The 25,464-nt window shown below is 43.0% G+C and overlaps 1 protein-coding gene across 1 annotated transcript in view; it reads right to left on the bottom strand.

Annotated features, from left to right (window-relative positions):
- Positions 1 to 22,105, bottom strand: part of LOC141073961 (uncharacterized) — a 33,851-nt gene extending 11,746 nt beyond the window's left edge. Inside the window, exons 1-8 of the mRNA XM_073561491.1 lie at positions 21,884 to 22,105; positions 21,677 to 21,800; positions 21,496 to 21,593; positions 13,999 to 14,148; positions 13,690 to 13,869; positions 13,483 to 13,606; positions 13,302 to 13,399; positions 13,013 to 13,103 (exon numbers count right to left, since the gene is read on the bottom strand). Coding sequence (XP_073417592.1) covers positions 13,013 to 13,103; positions 13,302 to 13,399; positions 13,483 to 13,606; positions 13,690 to 13,869; positions 13,999 to 14,148; positions 21,496 to 21,593; positions 21,677 to 21,800; positions 21,884 to 22,105 — 1,087 coding nt within the window. The remainder of the gene's footprint in view (positions 1 to 13,012; positions 13,104 to 13,301; positions 13,400 to 13,482; positions 13,607 to 13,689; positions 13,870 to 13,998; positions 14,149 to 21,495; positions 21,594 to 21,676; positions 21,801 to 21,883) is intronic.
- Between the last annotated feature and the right edge of the window lie 3,359 nt (positions 22,106 to 25,464).

Raw genomic sequence — 25,464 nt, 5'->3', positions numbered from 1 at the left:
CCTAATTCCAACCCTAACCATAACCCTAACCCCAACAGACCCCGAACCCTAATCCCAACCCTAACCATAACCCTAACCACAACCCTAACCCTAATTCCAACCCTAACCCTTTCCAACCCTAACCCTCTTTCCAACCCTAACCCTCTTTCCAACCCTAACCCTCTTTCCAATCCTAACCCTAACCCTCTTTCCAACCCTAACCCTCTTTCCAACCCTAACCCTAACCCTCTTTTTAACCCTAACCCTCTTTTTAACCCTAACCCTAACCATCTTTTCAACCCTAACCCTAACCCTCTTTTCAACCCTAACCCTAATGGAAAAATAAAAATAAAAATATTTTCTTTATTTTATTAGTTCTGCCTACCTATGGGGGTGATAATCAGGGGGTTTATTTACTTTTTCTTTCATTTTGATCACTGTGAGAGTGATCAAAATGAAAGAATGGAATCTGCAGCCGGCAGATTCGGGCGGGCGCACTGCGCATGCGCCCGCCATTTTCAAAGATGGCGGCGCCCATCATCCGGACCCGAGGGACACCGGGAGGGACGGGGGACTCAAGAGGTACCGGGGGGGTGAGGAGGGATCAGAGGCTGGCGGGGAGCAGAGGGAATGGGAGGGGGGCAGATGATGACAGCGGCGGCAGATCGCCGCTGTCATTCAGTTGCGGGGGGGCGATCGCCAGTGGGGGGGTGGAATCGGTGTCTCCAGCCATGTCCGATGCTACAGCAGCGTCGGACATGGCTGGATTGTAATATTTCATCAATTTTCATTGATGAAATATTACTATCGCTCTGATTGGCTGTTTCACTTTTAACAGCCAATCAGAGCGATCGTAGCCACGTGGGGGCGAAGCCACGCCCCCTGTGGTGAATTACAAAGCCCCCTGTATCTGCGGGTCGGGTGACCTTTCAGTGACCCCGGTCACCCGACCCGCAGGGGGGCTTTGAAGTCATGACGCCACATAGGCATCACTGGTCAGATTTGAACCAGGTTTCATGACGCCTATGTGGCATCATTGGTCGTGAAGGGGTTAATGGGCATGAAAATTCAAAATTGGAAAACGCTAAAATTTTCCACCAAATTTCCATTTTTTTCACAAATAAATGCAAGTCATGTCAAAGAAATTTTACCACTAACATGAAGTAAAATATATAATGAGAAAACAATGTCAGAATCACCGGGATCCATGGAAACGTTCCAGAGTTATTACCCCATAAAGGGACAGTGGTCAGAATTGTAAAAATTGGCCCGGGCATTAACGTGCAAACCACCCTTGGGGGTAAAGGGGTTAATGGCTAACTGAAAAGATGGTAACACATTGCAAGCTTTCCAGACTACTCAGGTCTCTTCAGGCATAGAATAATACAAAATCTGAAGAATCACATAGCACAGACATAATGCAATAGGTAAGACAAATGACGTGAAGTAGAACTATCATTATGGGAGAGGGATAAACAGTGGTGGCCATAAATATTTGAACAGTTCATATATTAGGAGTGTGAAAGTTTTATTGTCCCCTGATAGGGGTCTGGTTCTGTGTTGTGATACCCAACAAGGTCTGAGGAGAAAATTCCTTAATGATATAAAAAGACATGAATCCATGCGACACATTCATTCCTGCATTGAGAGTGTCAAAGGCTGTCATGAGTTTATACTCCCAGATCCTTCTGTTTCTCTGAGAATTGAAGTTACCTTTTTAATACAAGTAATTTCATGTCCATGGTGCTGTGATCAGGGCTACAAAAATATTTTGCCACAGGTAGATCTATTCTTTTTTCTCTTATTGTGTAGTTGTGAGAATTCATCCTTGTTCTAAGTTTTTGCCCTGTCTCTCCCACATACAGACCCCCAGTTGGTACAAATAATTAAGTGCACCACACTTTCATACCTTACACCACTCTTAATTATTTGTGGAGCTACAACATTTGACATTTGCCTGAATTTTTATATCTACACATGGTTTACACAAATGATATTTTCTTGTCTTAACTCTATACTATTTACCATTAGAAGCTGTGTAGTTTTGTAATTATCTGTATGTATACATGATTGATTACCACTTCTGTCTCTGTAAAAACAATCCCCTTTAATCCCTTTCCGACATTGGGCATAAATGTACGCCAATGTCGGACTCCCTTCCATTGATGTGGGCTCCGTCGCTGAGCCCACATCTTTTTCGGCACATGTCAGCTGTCAACTACTCCACCTGTGGCACGAACACAGAGACGGGGTAACAACAAGTGTAGGAAGATGACAGTCCATTGAGTCCATACAAGGTGCAAGGCCAGTTGATCTGAGGAACACAACCTGGCTTCTCCAAACATATCCATGGTTCAGCGATGGTCAATGGAGCAGATCTGTATTCTTCCAACCAAGGCTGAAAACCCCTAGGTTGTTTCCTATGGAATGATAGATCCGTGACCTTCGTGATGGAGCCATGATGTAAATGGCTGCTGTCCTGTCTCTGGTCCTTTTGGGATGTATAGATGTCTTGGCAGAATCTCTCTGGCTGTTTCTATCTCTCTTTGTCTCTTTATACAGAGGCCTGTAACCTATTTGCACACTTAACAAGTGTCCCTCATTCAGTATTTACATAAAGGGTAAGAATGGAGATGAGAACAAGTAGGATTACTTAATTACTTAAACTATTTGCATAGTTTTTCCCTCTCTGCTACAGAAGTCAACAAACTGGCTCCATAACACAAGGCATAATTAGCATATCAGCAAACATCACTAGTGATCAAGGATAAGCGCACAATAAAAGTCAATATCACCGGCTTACACAAACAAAAGTCTGTTTTCTTGACCAACCAGAAATCAACACTTAAATTTAAAGCCAATATACAGATAACATTCTATTATTCTTCGTTTGCTAAAAAATAGTTGTCTGGTTAATTAAGGAACAATGCTGCATGCCAAAAGTAAAAAAAAAATGTTTTTAAAAATATTAAAAAATGTAAAAAAAATATAAAAGTTCAAATTCACCCTTTTGCCCCATTTAAAATAAAACAATAAAAAAATATACATATTTGGTATTGCTGCATTCAGAATCACCCGATCTATCAACATAAAAAATGAATTAACCCGATCACTAAACGACGTAATGAGAAAAAAAGTAAAAAAATGCCAGAATTAAGTTTTTTTGGTTGCCACACTATTGCATTAAAATACAATAACAGGCGATCAGAAGATTGTATCTGCACCAAAATGGTATCATTAAAAACGTCAGCTCGGCCCACAAAAAAATAAGCCTTCACCCAACCCAAGATCATGAAAAATGAAGATGCGACGGGTATCGGAATATGGAGCAATTCTTTCATACTTTACCTAATGAAGAGGAGTTATTTTTACTGATATTTGTTTTGGGTCGTTTATTTTCTGTTGGTATTTGGTTTATCCTATAAAACTCCCATATAATATTCTCACCTTGAATTTATCCTATAAAACTCCCATATAATATTCTCACCTTGAATTTATCCTATAAAACTCCCACATAATATTCTCACCTTGAATTTATTCTATAAAACTCCCATATAATATTCTCACCTTGAATTTATCCTATAAAACTCCCATATAATATTCTCACCTTGAATTTATTCTATAAAACTCCCATATAATATTCTCACCTTGAATTTATCCTATAAAACTCCCATATAATATTCTCACCTTGAATTTATCCTATAAAACTCCCACATAATATTCTCACCTTGAATTTATCCTATAAAACTCCCATATATTCTCACCTTGAATTTATTCTATAAAACTCCCATATAATATTCTCACCTTGAATTTATTCTATAAAACTCCCATATAATATTCTCACCTTGAATTTATCCTATAAAACTCCCATATAATATTCTCACCTTGAATTTATCCTATAAAACTCCCACATAATATTCTCACCTTGAATTTATCCTATAAAACTCCCATATAATATTCTCACCTTGAATTTATTCTATAAAACTCCCATATAATATTCTCACCTAGAATTTATCCTATAAAACTCCCATATAATATTCTCACCTTGAATTTATCCTATAAAACTCCGATATAATATTCTCACCTTGAATTTATCCTATAAAACTCCCATATAATATTCTCACCTTGAATTTATCCTATAAAACTCCCATATAATATTCTCACCTTGAATTTATTCTATAAAACTCCCATATAATATTCTCACCTAGAATTTATCCTATAAAACTCCCATATAATATTCTCACCTTGAATTTATCCTATAAAACTCCGATATAATATTCTCACCTTGAATTTATCCTATAAAACTCCCATATAATATTCTCACCTTGAATTTATCCTATAAAACTCCCATATAATATTCTCACCTAGAATTTATTCTATAAAACTCCCATATAATATTCTCACCTTGAATTTATTCTATAAAACTCCCATATAATATTCTCACCTTGAATTTATCCTATAAAACTCCCATATAATATTCTCACCTTGAATTTATCCTATAAAACTCCCATATAATGATCTCACCTTGAATTTATTCTATAAAACTCCCATATAATATTCCATCTTGAACGCACGCCGCGTGTATCATGTTTTTGTACAATTTGTGAATAATATATATAGGTTCTCCTCGTCTGAGTTATTTTTGAAGGTCAACAAAATACGATTTTCCTGTAATTCATTTCTCACACTCTAGGTATAATAATGACTTTTCCCTGTGTGGGATTTTTGATGTTTAAAAAGGTTGTCGGTACCTGCTTTCTTGGGTCTCTTTTGAGATTTTTACATCATGTGAGCCCTGTGCCCAATCAGCGCTGATGTCACTGTCCCCACTTTCGGACAAATCAAGCATCATGAAGCCGTCAGAGAGCAGCCGCAGCCCTGGCTTCATGTTGATGTTCAATATGTCCGAAGGAAGGAGCAGTGAAGCTGCCGCTGATTGGGTGCAGGGCTCGTGTGATGTGAGAACCTCACATAAGCCCCGGGACAGTGAGTCTCAACACCACTGAAGTGGAGCCGGCACGCCAGCGGAGTATGAGTGTTTTTATTTTAATGAGGCCAAACATAAGGAATGAGTTCACTGAGAAAAAAATATATATATACCGTGTTTTTTGGACTATAAGACACACCTAGGTTTTGAGGAAATTAGGAAAAAAAAAATTGAAGCAAAAAATGTGATTAATTCTGTACTTAATATCCCTTATCCTGGTATATATGGTCCCCTCATCCCTATTCTGATACACATGGCCCCCTCATCCCTACCCTGGTATACATAGATCCCTCATCCCTATCCTAGTATGCATGGGCCCATCCTTATCCTAGTATGCAGGGTCCCATCCTATTGTGGCATGATTGGCCCCATCCCGCTCCTGGTATGCAGTGCCCCATCTCATCGTAGTATGCATGGCCCCCATCCTTATCCTGGTATGCAGGGCCCCCATCTCTTCCTAGTATGCAGGGCACCATCACTATTTGGGGTATGACTGGCACCCCATTCCAGTCCTGCTATGCATAGCCCAATCCTTATAATTGGCCCCCATCCTGGTATCCATGGCCCCATCACAAAACATTAAGAAAAAAGCATTACACTTACCTACCCGGCGCTCCCTTGCTGAATCCTGCTCTGATACCAGCAACTGCTTTATGCTTGGAAGCAGCACATGGCAGGGACATAATGCGTTGCTCACAAGCAGAGCACAGCTGCTGGAGTACTCGCCGTTAAAACTATTTCACCATTATGAACATAAAAAAGGCTTCTCCCTTATGTGACATCTCTGATGTTTATTAACAGTTGATTTCCAAGTAAAATATTTCCCACAATAAGAAAATGAAAAAGGCTTCTCTGTGTGACTGCTCTGATGTCTAACAAGATTCCCTTTCCGGTTAAAATATTTCCCACAATCTGAACAGGAAAAAGGCTTCTCCCCTGTGTGAGTTCTATGGTGAGTAACAAGCAGTGATTTACGTGCAAAACATTTCCCACATTCTGAACAGGAAAAAGGCTTCTCCCCTGTGTGACTGCTCTGATGTCTAACAAGATTCTCTTTCCGGATAAAATATTTCCCTCAATCTGAACAGGAAAAAGGCTACTCTCCTGTGTGAGTTCTATGGTGAGTAACAAGCAGTGATTTATGTGCAAAACATTTCCCACATTCTGAACATGAAAAAGTCTTCTCTCCTGTGTGACTTCTTTGGTGTTCATTAAGGTTCCCTTTCTGGTTAAAACATTTCCCACATTATGAACAGGAAAAAGGTTTCTCCCCTGTGTGACTGCTCTGATGGCGATCAAGATGCCATTTCTGGTTAAAACATTTCCCACATTCTGAACAGGAAAATGGCTTCTCCCCCGTGTGAGTTCTTTGGTGACTAACAAGATGCCATTTCTGGTTAAAACATTTCCCACATTCTGAACAGGAAAAAGGCTTCTCTCCTGTGTGAGTTCTTTGGTGTTCATTAAGATTCCTTTTCTGGTTAAAACATTTCCCACATTCTGAACAGGAAAATGGCTTCTCCCCCGTGTGAGTTCTCTGGTGACTAACAAGATGCCATTTCTTGTTAAAACATTTCCCACATTCTGAACAGGAAAAAGGTTTCTCTCCTGTGTGAGTTCTTTGGTGTTCATTAAGATTCCCTTTCTGGTTAAAACATTTCCCACATTTTGAACAGGAAAAAGGCTTCTCCCCTGTGTGAGTTCTTTGGTGTATATCAAGATTCCCTTTCTGGTTAAAACATTTCCCACATTCTGAACATGAAAAAGTCTTCTCTCCTGTGTGAGTTCTTTGGTGTTCATTAAGATTCCCTTTCTGGTTAAAACATTTCCCACATTTTGAACAGGAAAAAGGTTTCTCCCCTGTGTGACTGCTCTGATGGCGATCAAGATGCCATTTCTGGTTAAAACATTTCCCACATTCTGAACAGGAAAATGGCTTCTCCCCCGTGTGAGTTCTCTGGTGACTAACAAGATGCCATTTCTGGTTAAAACATTTCCCACATTCTGAACAGGAAAAAGGCTTCTCTCCTGTGTGAGTTCTTTGGTGTTCATTAAGATTCCTTTTCTGGTTAAAACATTTCCCACATTCTGAACAGGAAAATGGCTTCTCCCCCGTGTGAGTTCTCTGGTGACTAACAAGATGCCATTTCTTGTTAAAACATTTCCCACATTCTGAACAGGAAAAAGGCTTCTCTCCTGTGTGAGTTCTATGGTGAATAAGAAAAAGTGATTTTTTGTGAAAACATTTCCCACATTCTGAACATGAAAAAGGCTTCTCTCCTGTGTGAGTTCTATGGTGTGTAACAAAATCTGATTTATGTGTAAAACATTTCCCACATTCTGAACAGGAAAAAGGCTTCTTTCCTGTGTGAGCTCTCCGGTGTCTATCAAGAACCGATTTCTGATTAAAACATTTCCCACATTCTGAACAGGAAAAAGGCTTCTCCCCTGTGTGAGTTCTATGGTGAGCAACAAGCAGTGATTTACGTGCAAAACATTTCCCACATTCTGAACAGGAAAAAAGCTTCTTTGCCTTAGGAGCAGTTTGTTTTTCATTGCCTCTTTTGTGACTTTGATTCTCCTTAGTAGTCAGTAATGAATCAGAAGATGGGACCTGTTTCATAGGATCAGATGACAGATCTTTGCTGTGAATGGATGATGGTATATCTGGAGTAATGGCATTCACTTCAGTTGTATCTTGTAGGATCTCAAGATCATCAGATTTAAAACTTGAAGATGTCAGCTGTCCCTCTGATCTCCTGGTACAGTCATCTGCTAAGATAAAAAAATCAATTATTTTTAATAAAATATCCTTGAGTTTAATATTTTTGAACATTTCTACTTAAACTGTACATAAAAATGGCAAGCTATGTAAAAACTTTAATTATTTACCAAGACAATGACAGTTCACAGTCTAATAGAAAACCTTGTTGGATGAACCAGTAGTGTGCGGTGTTCAACTGTTTGTTCATTCTGCCTCCCAAATATCAAATATAAAGAAACCAATCAATGTTATGTAGGTGAAAATAATACCAATTCTCATCTCACAAAAAACAAGTCCCCACTGAGGTCCATCATCTGTCAATGGAAAAACAGAGGTTCCCACACTATTAGTGGCTCAAAGGCTGTTGAAAAGCAGCAAGGTTTCTATAAACCAATCCGGCAAAATCCGCTCTCACTTCGGAGTCTTGCAGTGTGCGCAAACAACATTTAGGATCCCTGTATTTAGCAATATTATAGTGAGAGGAACCCACTTAATTTGCGGTGTCTCCTGGAACACAATCTGGGCACTATGTGCTGGGTAATAAAATGGCAAATGTGTAATTTTCACTCTCCAACATCCACTGTGTGTTAATTTCCAGAAAGTGGCTGTGGAGTCAAAATATTCAATCCTCCTACACACGTGGTCAAAATTGTTGGTACCCCTCGTTTAATGACAGAAAAACCCACAATGGTCACAGAAATAACTTGAATCTGACAAAAGTAATAATAAATAAAAATGAAAATGAGCAAATGAAAGTCAGACATTGCTTTTCAACCATGCTTCCACAGAATTAAAAAAAAAATAAAAATCATGAAATAGGCCTGGACAGAAATGATGGTACCCTTAACTTAACCGCTTCATGACCACCAACGTTACATAAACATCGGCGCTAGCAGGACTTTGTGCAGTGTGGACGTTTGTCTACGGTCGGCAGTTTTGTGCTCATCGGGACCCCACGTACCTTATAACTAGGGGATTTCACCGCACAACGCTTCTTGTGATCCATGACCTCATCGAGACCTGATTTGTTCAGGTCCTGATGACGTCAGCGTCACACCAGCCAATGAGTCAAATCACTAGGAAAGTTTGTTGCAGCAATCAACTTTCCCGAGCGATCTGCCCCACAAAAACGCTGTTTCTCCTCAGATCTCCTGTCAGTGAGAGATTAGAGGAGAAGCAGTGTTACAAGTGCTGCTGCCAACAGCTGTGTCAGTCAGCGATTGTGCTATAAAGTAACAATACAGATAAGGCAGGTTAGGGTTAGTGCTATAGTTAGGGTTAGTGTTGGGAGTAAAGCTAGGGTTTCTTCTAAAGTTAGGGTTAGGCTAAAGAATTAGGCTTTACTCAAATGCTTCCCCAATTATTTGGTCACGTCGTAGTTTTCAATTTTCGGTAAAAAAATAAAAATGAATAAAATGGTCCGTCAGTATTATAGTACAGAGGAGGCTTATGCACTTTTATGTTCTGACAGTGAAGAAAGTGCAGTGTCAGATGGCGATGTGGATTTCAAGGGCTTTAGTAGCAGCGACAGTGATAGCTCAGAAATGAGCAGTGATTCTGGTCCATCCTCACACACAAGGACCAGTACAACAAGAAGGACAAATAGCGCTTCTGGAGAAATGTCTCCAACTCAGGGAACAATGCCCAGTACTAGCGCTGTCCCTAGTGCTCGGGAATTGCCGCACACCAATGTCCAAGGGGCTTTGCCTCTTGATGTAGCATTTCCCAGATGGGAGGCTTCGGATTCGGCTACTCCATTCATCCCTAATTTTAATGCCATTCTTGGTATAAATGTGGAGGTGGAAAATTTTGGACCAATTATTTTTTTAAATTTGTTTCTGACAGATAGCTTGCTAGAGCATATTGTCCTACAAATTTATATGTGTCCCAATTCATCAGCCAGAATCCACGATCCGATTATGCTAGGTCAAATTTATGGAACCAACTAATGTCCTAGAAATGAAAAAATTTTTAGGACTTACATTCATTATGAGGCTTGTTAAAAAAACGAGCATTCGGTCCTATTGGTCCAACTGCCCTGTTCAAGCCACCCCTATGTTTCCTGCCGTTCTCCTAGGACCCATTATGAAATGCTCATGAGATTTTGGCATTTTAATGACAATAGTCAATGCCTGCCCAGAGATGCCCCAGAACATGACAGACTATTCAAAATCAGACCCATCATCAAAGACTTGACAGAAAAGTTCTTAAAGCTCTACACCCCAACAGAAAACATTTCCATTGATGAGTCCCTTGTAAAATTGAAAGGAAGACTGCACCTCAAGCAATTTATTCCTTCTAAGAGGGCAAGGTTCGGAATAAAGCTCTATAAAATGTGCGAGAGTTCAACCGGATACACATCAGCTTTTCACATTTATGAGGGGAAAGATAGCCAAGTAAACCCACCAGGATGCCCCTCTTATCTGGGGACATCTGGAAAAATGGTTGGGGAGCTGATAACTCCATTTTTACAAAAAGGCTACAATCTGTATGTTGACAACTACTACACCAGCATACCCCTATTTAAAAGTCTGGTTGAACATAACATAGGGGCTTGTGGGACCATTCACAAAAACCGTCAGGGGTTTCCACAATCATTGGTCAGCAAAAAGTTCTGAAAGGGGCAGTCAGGGGCTTTACACAATGGAGAGCTGCTTGTCCTTAAGTATAAGGATAAAGATATTTTTATCCTGAGCTCGATCCACACAGATGCCACAAGGGCCACTGCAGACCAAAAGGGATCCACTACTCCAAAACCTGTGTCTGTCATTGACTACAACAAATATATGGGGGTGTGGACCTTGCAGATCAGGTTCTACAGCCATACCAGGTATCAAGAAAATCATATATCTGGTATAAAAAGTTAGTCATGTATTTGTTTCAGGTGGCCACATATAATTCTTTTGTGTTATACAAAAAAGCCGGAAATGCAGATACTTTCCTTCATTATCAGGAAAAGGTCACTGAAAATCTTGTTTTTGATAATTTTGTCCCCGCCAATCCTTTAGAATGTGAAGATGTGATTAGACTCACTGAGCGACATTTTATTGCACTCATCCCAGTAACTGAAACAAGAAAGAACCCCCAGAGAAGATGTCGTGTATGTTCCTAGAGAGGAATGAGGCATGATCCCCGCTATTATTACCCACAATGCCCATCACTGCCAGCCTTATGCCTCCATGACGGCTTTACAATCTTCCACACAGAACCACGTTTTTGAACTGTTTTGACATTCAAGCATTTGGTTTATTTAGTGACAGACACATTTGAGTAGAGCTGACGTAACAATTTCCGGGGGTGGGTGGGGGGAGGTCTCCAGAGACACAAGCTGGGCACAATATATTGGGCACTACAATGACATTTTGGCAATTTTTGCTCTGAAACTTCTACGAGTTTCTGGAAATCATCCATGTAGTGAAAATGGTCACTATATCCATAGATGAATTCCCAGAGGGGTGTCATTTCCAAAATGGGGTCACTTCAGGGGGGAATTCATCTATGGGTGGAGTGACCCTTTACCTATCTACCTATTTTCCAATGTAAAATCTGGGGTTAAAACAACATTTTAGTGGTAAAAATGTAATTATTTCTTCTTCACTGCCCAATGGTATAATTTTCTATGGAACAGCGGTGGTGTCAGTATGCTCACTGCACCACTAGAAGAATTCATTCAGGGAAGTATTTGGTAAAATGCAGTCACTTTTGGGGGCTTATGCTGTTCTGGCACCTCAGGGGCTCTGACAATGTGACATGTCACCCACAAACAATTCCAGCAAAATCTGCTCTCCAATATGGCGCTCCTTCCCTTCCAAGCTCTGCCATGCGCCCAAGCAGTGGTTTACCCCCACATATGGGGTATCGGCGTGCTCAGGAGAAATTGCACAACAAACTGTATGGAGCAATTTCTCCTGTTACCCTTATGAAAATGCAAAATATGGAGCCAAAAAGATTTGTGAAAAATCTTTTTTTTTTTTTCTTTTATTTGCATGGCGCCATGTTATAAACGTCTGTGAAGCACCTGTGGGTTCAAGGTGCTCAATACACATCTGGATAAGTTCCCTAAGGGGTCTAGTTTAAAAAATGGGGTCCCTTTTTGGGAGTTTCCACTGTTTAGGCACATCAGGGGCTCTCCAAACACGACATGGCAACTGCTAATTATTACAGCATATTTTACATTCAAAAAGTCAAATGCTGCGCCTTCCCTTCCGAGCCCTGCCGTGCGCCCAAACAGTAGATTTCCCCCACATATGGGGTATCGGCATGCTCAGGAGAAATTGCAAAACAAAATGTATAGTCCATTTTCTCCTGTTACCCTTGTGAAAGTAAAAAAAATTAGGTGTAAAGGAAAATTTGTGTGAAAGAAAAGTAAATGTTTATTTTTTCCTTCCACATTCCATTCATTCCTGTGAAGCACCTGAAGGGTTAATAAACTTCTTGAATGTGGTTTTGAGCCCCTTGAGGGGTGCACTCTTTAGAATGGTGTCACTTTTAGGTATTTTCTGTCATATTGACCCCCCAAACTCACATCAAATGTGAGGTGGTCCCTAAAAAATGGTTTTGTAAATTTTGTTGTAAAAATGAGAAATCGCTGGTCAACTTTTAACCCTTATAACTTCCTAACAATAAAAATTGATATAGTTGATATAGATGCTACTGCGCAGGTGCCGCCATCGCCGGTGACATTTTGCTGGATGTAATTTTTTTCTAAGCCTCACAATAGCCACAATATTATAGGCATTATCACCAATAATATCAATGCTATTATATGCATTATGTAATAATGGGGGCAGGTCAGTGAGGGGTCAGCGACCTGTCATAAGCCAATACAGATGAGTATGTAATCAGAGCACCACATAAAGCCCCGCCCACAGCCCCGCCCACAGCCCCGCCCCAGAGAATGAGAATCTCATTAACTGAAAACTACAAATACAGATTACACAACAGTAAACCAGAGTTGCCCTCATTTATGGTGGACCATTGGAGCTACTATGAATCCTGAGCAGAAGATTAGAGGAAATAATATTGCTCCCCATTTCAGGAGAGATTGTGCAGTAATCTGAATTCCTTAGGACCAAAAACAATGTAATTGGTTGTAAGTTCTATAGAAAAGGGCTTTCAATGCCCAAAGTCATTTGAACAGTTTTGGGTGGAGGAGAATGTTGTGGTCTAGAGGCAAAATGGTGATCATGGTAATACGGCCGGACTACACCACCGATAAAGCAGCCACAGCCGGTGACTGAGAGGAATCTGTGACTTCTCTGCATTCAATGGTTACTACTCACCTGGGTAGTCATATGTGGGAATCTCCTCTTTACACCACTCATCATCTCTCACATCTGTCTCTGTAGTATTAATATGGGTCAGATCTTCACCCTGAAACAAATATTGTAAAAGTCACAGACAGATGGAGAAGTCCCATCTATGATCAGCTCTAATCCTGCCATCTCCACCGTTCTCATTACACAAGTATAAAACATATAATACTGGTGGATAAAACAAGACTGAGCACAAGACCTTCACAGCCGTCTACACATCATAGGGGAGATCTCCTGACACCTTCTCTCCATCTACCTGATGATCCTGAGGAGCACTGGGATCTTCTTGGTTACAGTCCTGTGGAAGAAGAGGACGGGGACATCTCTCTGGTGTTGTCCTCTTACTGGATAGATCTGGAGAAAACACATACAGGGACTGAATTCATTCTCTACATACAGATAATTATAGGCCGTGTGTATTTAGTCCTGTCTATTACCTGGAGATGTGAGGGGCTGGGGAACCTCCATTATGACGTCCTTGTAGAGATCTCTGTGTCCTTCTAAATACTCCCACTCCTCCATGGAGAAATAGACAGCAACATCCTGACACCTTATAGGAACCTGACACACACAATGATACCGTCATCCCCCCGATCCCTTCATAGTGTTACTGTATAATGTCCCAGCATTCCCAGCAGTGTCACCTCTCCAGTCAGCAGCTCAATCATCTTGTAGGTGAGTTCTAGGATCTTCTGGTCATTGATGTCCTCATGGATCAGGGGGTGAGGTGGAGGCCCCGTGATTGGGCTCAGGAGTCTTCCCCATTCCTCAGACACAGGGTCCTGACAGCGATCACTAGAGGTCTTCTTCACCACTGTGTAATCCTGGTTATGGAGAGACACATTAATAAATCTCACTACAGACATTCCCAGAGTCCTCACCTCTCCAGTTCTGTCCATCTGTTATTCCCATAGATAAGAATGATGTAATGTGACGTCATCAGAATCTCTCACCTCTCCAGTGAGACGGAAGAGGATCTCTAGGGTGAGGTGTAATATCCTCTCCGCCATCTTGTCTCTGTCCATATCCATCCTTGATGGGTAAATTAGGAAAATTCTCTTCTGTAGAAGATCTTCACTGAGAGGATCCGATATTGTAGAGACCTGAATGAGAAGAAGATGATCCGATGTAACATCATAAGAATCCTGTGTAATAATACAATTACTGGAGATAATAAGGGAAACATATGAGGAGATTTATTATCTTACAGGGTTTAGTTTTCTCCCCTGACATCTACTAATAAAACCTATATATTTAGGCCACAGACAACAAGCAGTTTCCTCCTCGGAGTCGGCAGCTGAACACGTTCCTCATAGACTCATCTTCCATAACGCTAATTCTCGTCTCATTACCGACACTGGAATCGGCATTAGCAATACTGCAGGAGAGATTCATTACACGCGACATGAGAAATAACTCCTTCATGATGAGGACGACATCTTCATCTTCTACTGCGGCTCTAGAGACAGATGTGGCCAGAGTCGGTCACTGCCTCCATCCCCACCGGCCGTCTATATGAAGGTTTCCCGTCTTCCCCGCACTGGAATCTTCTATCCCGTTAGATCTCAGCTCTGAGTCACACACAGAAGTTTGAGGCTTTTAGAAAAGATTTTTAGTTTCCACAAACACAACGGACAGAAATGATCTGATCCCAAAGTCTCCATGTACAGTGATTTATGGGGTTTATTTCTGGCCTTAGTCTTTCCTATATTACATGAAAAACTCCAGAAAAAGCCGATATTAACACCTTTCCTACATTAGACGTACTATTCCGTCCATGTGACCTGGGACCTAAGTCCCAAGGACGGGATAGTACGTCTAGCGCGATCAGCTGCACTCACGGGGGGAATGCAGCTGATCGCGGCCGGGTGTCAGCTGATTATCACAGCTGACACCCGACACTATGTATCAGGGGCGGTCACGAACTGCCCCGACACGTTAACTCCTGGCACACTGCGATCAAACACGTTCGCAGTGTAACGGGGGTTTAGGGATGCATCGGCAAGGAGGCTCCCTCCGTGCTTCCCTGAGACCCCCACAGCAGCGCGATGTGCATCACTGCTGCGGGGGCCTCCTTCCCTGCAGGTCCCCGAATCCAAAATGGCGGCGGGGACCTTCGGGGCCTGCAGGGAGGCGGCTTCCTCATGCCTGCAAAGCGCCAGCATGAGGAAGACTGCAGCACTGTCTGTGACAGATCGCTGATCTCTCACAACGATCTGTGATGTGACAGATCAGCGATCTGTCACATGACATTTATGTCCCCCCTGGGACAATGTAATAAAGTTAAAAAAAAAGTTTAAAAATAATTTATAAAAAAATCACTAAATAAATTTAAAAAAAAAAATATATATATATATTCCCTAATAAATTCATTTTTTTAAAAAAAAAATAAAGTACACATATTTGGTAGCTCTGCATCCGTAACTACCCGCCCTATAAAACTGTCCCACTAATTAACCCCTTTGTTGAACCTCTTAAAAAATAAAAATAAAAAACGAAGCAAAAAATAATGCTTTATCATCATACCGCCGAACAAGAAGTGCAATAACGCGCGATCAAAAAGACGGATATAAATAACCATGGTACCGCTGAAAACATCATCTTGTCCCGCAAAAAACGAGCCGCCATACAGCATCATCAGCAAAAAAATATAAAAGTTATAAAAGTTATAGCTCACAGAATAATTATTTTTTATATAAAATTGTTTTCAGTGCATAAAAGCGCCAAAACATAAAAAAAGAGATAAATGAGGTATCGCTGTAACTGTACTGACCCGAAGAATAAAACTGCTTCATCAATTTTACCGCACGCGGAACGGTGCAAACGCACCCCCCAAAAGAAATTCAGGAAACGCTGGTTTTTGTTCATTCTGTGTCCCAAAAATCGGAATAAAAAGCGATCAAAAAATGTCACATGCCCGAAAATGGTACCAATAAAAACGTCAACTCGTCCCGCAAAACATAAGACCTCACATGACTCGGTGGGTCAAAATATGGAAAAATTATAGCTCTCAATATGTGGTGATGCAAAAACTATTTTTACAATAAAAAGGGTCTTTTAGTGTATGACAGCCGCCAAACATAAAAACCGCCATAAATAGTAAATCAAACCCCCCGTTATCACCCCCTTAGGGAAAAATAATAAAATAAAAAAAAAATATTTCCATTTTCCCATTAGGGCTAGGGTTATGGTTAGGGGTGTGTTGGGGTTAGGGATGAAGTTAGAATAGGGGGGTTTCCACTGTTTAGGTACATCAGGGGCTCTCCAAACGTGACACTGCGTCCGATCTGAATTCCAGCCAATTTTGCATTGAAAAAGTCAAACAGCGCTCCTTCCCTTCTGAGTTCTGCCATGCGCCGAAACAGTGGTACCCCCCACATATCAGGTATCAGCGTACTCAGGACAAATTGCACAATAACTTTTGCAGTCTAATTTCTCCTGTTACCCTTGGTAAAATAAAAAAAAATGGACCTGAAGTAATTTTTTTGTGAAAAAAAGTTAAATGTTCTTTTTTTTTAAAAAATATTTAATAAATTCCTGTGAAACACCTGAAGGGTTAATAAACTTCTTGAATGTGGTTTTGAGCACCTTGAGGGGTGCAGTTTTTAGAATGGTGTCACTTTTGGGTATTTTCTATCATATAGACCCCTCAAAGTGGCTTCAGATGTGATGTGGTCCGTAAAAATAAAATGGTGTTGTAGAAAATGAGAAATCGCTGGTCAAATTTAACCCTTATAACTTCCTAACTAAAAAAAATTTTGATTCCCAAATTGTGCTGATGTAAAGTAAACATGTGGGAAATGTTATTTATCAAGTTTTTTGTGTGCCGTATCTCTGTGATTTAAGAGCATACAAATTCAAAGTTAGAAAATTGCGAAATTTTCAAAATTTTCGCCAAATTTCCGCTTTTTTCACAAATAAACACAAATTATATGAATAAAATTTTACCACAAATATGAAGTACAATATGTCACGAGAAAATGTCAGAATCACCGGGATCCATGGAAGCGTTCCAGAGTTATTACCTCATAAAGGGACAGTGGTCAGAATTGTAAAAATTGGCCCGGTCATGAACGTGCAAACCACCCTTGGGGGAAAGGGGTTAAAATGTTTCTAAAGAAAAATTGGCTCCAACAATTCTTGTAAGAAGAAAAAAATAAGCAAAAAGCAGAAGACACATGTGCACACACTGCGGATTGGTCTGCGGATTCTTACCTGCGGTTTTGCCACCTGGACAATGGAATAGGTGGCAAACCGCAGCAGAGTCCGCAGAAACCATTGACATGTCAATTCTTTCTGCGGATTCAAAACCGCAGCTTTTCCGCAGTTAAAAATCCGTAGCATCTGCACAGCAGAATGTAAATCCCATAGGATAACATGCTACTGTACACTGTCTGCAGAACTGCTGCAGATCCGCAGCCAAAACCGCAGCAAAAACCGCAGCAAAAACCGCAGAGTGTGCACATAGCCTGAGGCTTCAACAAAAACCCTGAACATTTATTAAAAAGAAATGAATCTTTTTGGGACCCAGAACATAGATGTACACCGCAGGGACGGCACAGATGAGGCTGCAACAAAAACCCTGGCAGTTTAACCACTTGCTGCTGTGACAGAGTTTGGCTGAATGCCCCCCGCCCCCAAGTACTCGATAGTATGGGGCGGCCTAGTTACTCCGATACTTACATGCCTAATAATGGGGTCTGGGCTGCAATGTATGAAGGTCTATTAGGCCGGGCCAGAGGCAGCGTCCAATAAGTTACCTTATAACGCCCCCATACACATTAGACTTTATAAAGTTCCATGAAAGCACTGATTTCGGGGGGTTTGGCCGACCATATAATGTATTTGGGGGCCTCCCGACAGATGATGTCAGGGCAGAGAAGGATCCGGCATCCTGAATTTCAGAGGATAATCCGTTTGTTCTTCCTGTAGATAATCCTCCTCTAGAGGAGTCTGGAGGCGACTCTCTCATACAGACCACAGGAAAGCTGGAATATTTGTGTGTATGGGGGAGTCGGGAGAGATCGCTGTCTGCCAAATGACCGTTCAGCCAACTCTGATCTCATGTGTATGGGGCCGTTAGTATTACACTGACAGGCAGTGATGATACACGGCACTACAGTAGTACAGGGCATCACCGGAGCCATCAGAGGCTTGTATGTTGTGTGATCGCACTGATCAGAGGGGTTTAAAAAAGGTTTAAAGTGGAAAAAAATATCACAGTTTCAGCAACAAGAAATATCTGTCACTATATGGAAAGCAGAGTCACTGCACAATGTTAGTTACGTCACGTCCATAACTACTTTATTATACTCTATTATCCTGTACACAGTGGAGTAGATAGAAATCACAGATCACACAGCAATAGCTGGAATTGGGTCCTCCAACGTAAAGAAAAAAACCTTTATCTATATATAAAGCTGAGTGTATGTATGTATGTATGTATGTATGTGTGTGTATCAAGCCACGCCCACTCCATATAGCAACCAATCACTAAGCATCTTTCATTTCACCAGAGCTGTTTAAAAGAAGCTGAGCTGTGATTGGTTGCTATGAGCAACAATTTTCCCACTCCACAACACCTCAGCAGACACTGACCGGGTGGGAGAAATCTAGCATCCCCGGGAACATGAGCTCCCAGCCATTGTCTGGCCCCAGAAAGGAGCAGAGAGCACATAACAGAAATGAATCAACACCTCCTCTATTCCTGCCACACTCTATTGTTAGCGGCGTAGAAAATCGTTTCATCAGCGGCCACACACAGAGCAACACTGCCAGGTTACACAACAGCACATCTCCAGGAACTCCCTGCTCAGCGCCACCCAGCTTGGGACTATGGGAAGGAGGATGTGTGATGGGTATATGGGCACGGGCCTATGGGATGGAGGATGTGTGATGGGTATATGGGCACTGAACTATTGGATGGAGGATATGTATGATGGGCATATGGGCACTGGACTATGTATGATGGGTATATGGGCATGGGGCTATGGGCAGGAGGAAATGTATGATGGGTATATGGGCATTGGACTATGGGATGGAGGATGTGTATGATGGGTATATGGGCACGGGACTATGGGATGGAGGATGTGTGATGGGTATTTGGGCACTGGACTATAGGATGGATGATATGTATGATGGGTATATGGACATTGGACTCTGGGATGGAGGATGTGTGATCGGTGTATGGGCACAGGACTAAAAGATGGAGCATGTGTGATGGGTATAGGGGCACTGGACTATGAGATGGAGTCTATGTGTAATGGGTATATGGACACGGGACTATGGGATGGAGGATGTGTGATGGGTATATGGGCACTGGACTATGGGATGGAGGATGTGTGATGGGTATATGGGCACTGGACTATGGGATGGAGGATGTGTGATGGGTATATGGGCACTGGACTATGGGATGGAGGATATGTATGATGGGTATATGGGAACTGGACTATGGGATGGAGGATGTGTGATGGGTATATGGGCACTGGACTATGGGATGGAGGATATGTATGATGGGTATATGGGCACTGGACTATGGGATGGAGGATGTGTGATGGGTATATGGGAACTGGACTATGGGATGGAGGATATGTATGATGGGTATATGGGAACTGGACTATGGGATGGAGGATGTGTGATGGGTATATGGGCACTGGACTATGGGATGGAGGATATGTATGACGGGTATATGGGCACTGGACTATGGGATGGAGGATATGTATGACGGGTATATGGGCACTGGACTATGGGATGGAGGATGTGTGATGGGTATATGGGCACTGGACTATGGGATGGAGGATATGTATGATGGGTATATGGGAACTGGACTATGGGATGGAGGATGTGTGATGGGTATATGGGCACTGGACTATGGGATGGAGGATATGTATGATGGGTATATGGGAACTGGACTATGGGATGGAGGATGTGTGATGGGTATATGGGAACTGGACTATGGGATGGAGGATGTGTGATGGGTATATGGGCACTGGACTATGGGATGGAGGATAATCATTATAATTTGCTATAACTAACCATAGTTAGTTACTATGGCGGGGCAACACCAGGCTCTTCAACTTATATATATATTTGGCAGAGTCCAATCTCCCGACTCCGCAGATTGCTGCTGTCGTTGCAGGCCCAGACCAGATGGTATGGAGACGAATGAGGGAGACCAAAGTTCAAAACTAGACTTTCCTTCACTTAACAAGACCTTGATGAGAAGTATATACATCAGACGGCAGGCACAACACTTTATGAATGCTTCTTCTGCATTATGCAGTCAGGAACTTTCCGGTGACATGCGGCAGTACATAACTTTTGTTATAAGCCACAATAGTGCAGCAAACCTGAGCTAATGACCTCTTCCTGCTCTGTGTCTCCGCTATGCTCCCTGCCTGGAATCCGAATTCTTAAGGTACTGTCACACTAAGCGATATCGCTAGCAATATCGCTATAACTTGTGACGTTATAGCGATATTGCTAGCGATATCGCTGTCTGATACTTACCTCCGACCGCTCCCCCGCTGGTTATCGCTGATCGCGCGAGAACGTCCTGGATTGTTTCTCGTCGTCAGCTTCCTGTGGAGAGACGAGCGACGAGCGTGGAGCCGGGCGGGAGGACGCAGGACCACCGCGTCTGACAGGTAAGTAGCGACCCCCGTCCCCTGCGATGTCGCTGGTGAGATCTGCCTGTGTGGCAGCTCACTAGCGACCACTTAGCGATGCACCAGCGATCCTGACCGCGTCATATCGCTGGTTGGGATCGCTGGTGCATCGCTAAGTGTGACAGTACCTTTACTGCCATTATATCTTTGCTTTCCCTCAGAACGTACTATCCGATGTCTCCCTCCTGGCACACAACACCATATCAATTCAGGAGGACGGCAATCAGATTGACCAAAGGCCTGGATTTCTCACTTTCTATCTGACTCATCACAAGGAAATTGTTCTCCTGTGTGGCCATGTAGCTCAGTATGAGGTCTCCCACACAGTATGACGCCCCCACAGCACCTCACAGTACTATGGCGAGAGATGAGCAAATATTTCAATGTTGGGTTTGGCTCACGTTTGCTGAATTTGCAATATTCACAGATTTAATCGCAGAACATAGCCAACCATGCACAGCACAAAAGCTGGGGTTTCCCACGCTATGTGACAGTGTGGTAAACACCGACGTAGCGCTTCTGATCGGCGGTAAAATCATCCCCGCCGGTCACAGAGTCGGGGTTCCTGCGCTGTCAGAAGATAGCGTGACCACTCACTTGTGATCGGAGGTAAAAAGTTTACCTCCGGTAACTGGTGTCAGCTCTAATTCTGCCATCTCCACCGCTCTCATTACACAAGTATAAAACATATAATACTGGTGGATAAAGCAAGACTGAGCACAAGACCTTCACAGCCGTCTACACATCATAGGGGAGATCTCCTGACACCTTCTCTCCATCTACCTGATGACCCTGAGGAGCACTGGGATCTTCTTGGTTACAGTCCTGTGGAAGAAGAGGACGGGGACATCTCTCTGGTGTTGTCCTCTTACTGGATAGATCTGGAGGAAACACATACAGGGACTGAATTCATTCTCTACATACAGATAATTATAGGCCGTGTGTATTTAGTCCTGTCTATTACCTGGTGATGTGAGGGGCTGGGGAACCTCCATTATGACGTTCTTGTACAGATCTTTGTGTCCTTCTAAATACTCCCACTCCTCCATGGAGAAATAGACAGCGACATCCTGACACCTTATAGGAACCTGACACATACAATGATACCGTCATCCCCCCGATCCCTTCATAGTGTTACTGTATAATGTCCCAGCATTCCCAGCAGTGTCACCTCTCCAGTCAGCAGCTCAATCATCTTGTAGGTGAGTTCTAGGATCTTCTGGTCATTGATGTCCTCATGGATCAGGGGGTGAGGTGGAGGCCCCGTGATTGGGCTCAGGGGTCTTCCCCATCCCTCAGACACAGGGTCCTGACAGCAATCACTAGAGGTCTTCTTCACCACTGTGTAATCCTGGTTATGGAGAGACACATTAATAAATCTCACTACAGACATTTCCAGAGTCCTCACCTCTCCAGTTCTGTCCATCTGTTATTCCCATAGATAAGAATGATGTAATGTGACGTCATCAGAATCTCTCACCTCTCCAGTGAGACGGAAGAGGATCTCTAGGGTGAGGTGTAACATCCTCTCCGCCATCTTGTCTCTGTCCATATCCATCTTTGATGGGTAAATCAGGAAAATTCTCTTCTGTAGAAGATCTTCACTGAGAGGATCCGATATTGTAGAGACCTGAATGAGAAGAAGATGATCCGATGTAACATCATAAGAATCCTGTGTAATAATACAATTACTGGAGATAATAAGGGAAACATATGAGGAGATTTATTATCTTACAGGGTTTAGTTTTCTTCCCTGACATCTACTAATAAAACCTATATATTTAGGCCACAGACAACAAGCAGTTTCCTCCTCGGAGTCGGCAGCTGAACACGTTCCTCATAGACTCATCTTCCATAACGCTAATTCTCCTCTCATTACCGACACTGGAATCGGCATTAGCAATACTGCAGGAGAGATTCATTACACGCGACATGAGAAATAACTCCTTCATGATGAGGACGACATCTTCATCTTCTACTGCGGCTCTAGAGACAGATGTGGCCAGAGTCGGTCACTGCCTCCATCCCCACCGGCCGTCTATATGAAGGTTTCCCGTCTTCCCCGCACTGGAATCTTCTCTCACGTTAGATCTCAGCTCTGAGTCACACACAGAAGTTTGAGGCTTTTAGAAAAGATTTTTTGTTTCCATAAACACAACGGACAGAAATGATCTGATCCCAAAGTCTCCATGTACAGTGATTTATGGGGATTATTTCTGGCCTTAGGCTTTCCTATATTACAAGAAAAACACCAGAAAAAGCCGATATTAAAATGTTTCTAAAGAAAATTGGCTCCAACAATTCTTGTAAGAAGAAAAAATTAAGAAAAAAGCAGAAGACACATTTTATACTTTTTCACATGTTAAACATTTATTAAAAAGAAATGAATCTTTTTGGTCCCCAGAACATAGATGTACACCGCAGGGACGGCACAGGTGAGGCTGCAACAAAAACCCTGACAGTTTAACCACTTGCTGCTGTGAGAAGCAAACATGGCATCTAAGAAGGTGTGACAGAGTTTGGCTGAATGCCCCCCGCCTCCAAGTACTCGATAGTATGGGGCGGCCTAGTTACTCCGATACTTACATGCCTAATAATGGGGTCTGGGCTGCAATGTGTGAAGGTCTATTAGGCCGGGCCAGAGGCAGCGTCCAATAAGTTACCTTATAACGCCCCCATACTGTCATGGTTTACTGAGGCTCCAGGTTAAGCGGTGCAGAGGTTAATCTGGGAAGCCTCTCTGCGGATCTGGGGAGGGTTCTTATAGCCTCATGGAGGAGCCGTCCCCTGTCCTTTATACTCCTGGCTGAGTGTGTCTGACCCTGTTCTGTCTGTGCTTCATGCCTGTCTTCGTATGCTTGCTTGGTGTTTGACTTGGTCCTGTCACGGTTAACGTCTCTTGTATTCTGACTCTGTACCTCGCTGCCCGCTCTGTGTATGACCCCTGGCTACGTATTGACCTTTCTGTGATTATCCCTCCTGTACCTCGCTGCCCGCTCTGTGTATGACCCCGGCTACGTATTGACCTTTCTGTGATTATCCCTCCTGTACCTCGCTGCACGCCCTGTGTATGACCCCGGCTACGTATTGACCTTTCTGTGATTATCCCTCCTGTACCTCTATGCCCGCTCTGTGTATGACCCCTGGCTACGTATTGACCTTTCTGTGATTATCCCTCCTGTACCTCGCTGCCCGCTCTGTGTATGACCCCTGGCTACATATTGACCTTTCTGTGATTATCCCTCCTGTACCTCGCTGCCCGCTCTGTGTATGACCCCTGGCTACGTATTGACCTTTCTGTGATTATCCCTCCTGTACCTCGCTGCCCGCTCTGTGTATGACCCCGGCTACGCATTGACCTTTCTGTGATTATCCCTCCTGTACCTCTATGCCCGCTCTGTGTATGACCCCTGGCTACGTATTGACCTTTCTGTGATTATCCCTCCTGTACCTCGCTGCCCGCTCTGTGTATGACCCCGGCTACGTATTGACCTTTCTGTGATTATCCCTCCTGTACCTCGCTGCCCGCTCTGTGTATGACCCCGGCTACGTATTGAACTTTCTGTGATTATCCCTCCTGTACCGTGCTGCCCGCCCTGTGTATGATCCCGGCTACGTATTGACCTTTCTGTGATTATCCCTCCTGTACCTCGCTGCCCGCTGTGTATGACCCCGGCTACGTATTGACCTTTCTGTGATTATCCCTCCTGTACCTCGCTGCCCGCTCTGTGTATGACCCCGGCTACGTATTGACCTTTCTGTGATTATCCCTCCTGTACCTCGCTGCCCGCTCTGTGTATGACCCCTGGCTACGTATTGACCTTTCTGTGATTATCCCTCCTGTACCTCGCTGCCCGCTCTGTGTATGACCCCTGGCTACGTATTGACCTTTCTGTGATTATCCCTCCTGTACCTCGCTGCCCGCTCTGTGTATGACCCCGGCTACGCATTGACCTTTCTGTGATTATCCCTCCTGTACCTCTATGCCCGCTCTGTGTATGACCCCTGGCTACGTATTGACCTTTCTGTGATTATCCCTCCTGTACCTCGCTGCCCGCTCTGTGTATGACCCCTGGCTACGCATTGACCTTTCTGTGATTATCCCTCCTGTACCTCGCTGCCCGCTCTGTGTATGACCCCCGGCTACGTATTGACCTTTCTGTGATTATCCCTCCTGTACCTCGCTGCCCGCTCTGTGTATGACCCCGGCTACGCATTGACCTTTCTGTGATTATCCCTCCTGTACCTCGCTGCCCGCTCTGTGTATGACCCGGGCTACGTATTGACCTTTCTGTGATTATCCCTCCTGTACCTCGCTGCCCGCTCTGTGTATGACCCCGGCTACGTATTGAACTTTCTGTGATTATCCCTCCTGTACCGTGCTGCCCGCCCTGTGTATGACCCCGGCTACGTATTGACCTTTCTGTGATTAGAATCATAGAATCATAGAATCGTAGAGTTGGAAGGGACCTCCTGGGCCATCTGGTCCAACCCCCTGCTCAAAGCAGGATTCGCTAAATCATCCCAGTTAGATGTCTGTCCAGCCTCTGTTTGAAGACTTCCATTGAAGGAGAACTCACCACTTCTCGTGGCAGCCTGTTCCACTCATTGATCACTCTAACTGTCAAAAAGTTTTTTCTAATATCTAATCTGTGTCTCCTCCCATTCAGCTTCATCCCATTGCTTCTAGTCTTTCCTTGTGCAAATGAGAATAAAGATGATCCTTCTACAATGTGACAGCCCTTTAGATAT

The sequence above is a fragment of the Dendrobates tinctorius genome, unplaced genomic scaffold, assembly GCF_039654945.1.
Source record: "Dendrobates tinctorius isolate UK_male_01 unplaced genomic scaffold, ASM3965494v1 ptg000321l, whole genome shotgun sequence".
In the NCBI taxonomy this organism is placed as follows: domain Eukaryota; kingdom Metazoa; phylum Chordata; class Amphibia; order Anura; family Dendrobatidae; genus Dendrobates; species Dendrobates tinctorius.
Note: the sequence above shows the minus strand (reverse complement) of the source record. Positions and strands in the feature narration are given on the sequence as shown.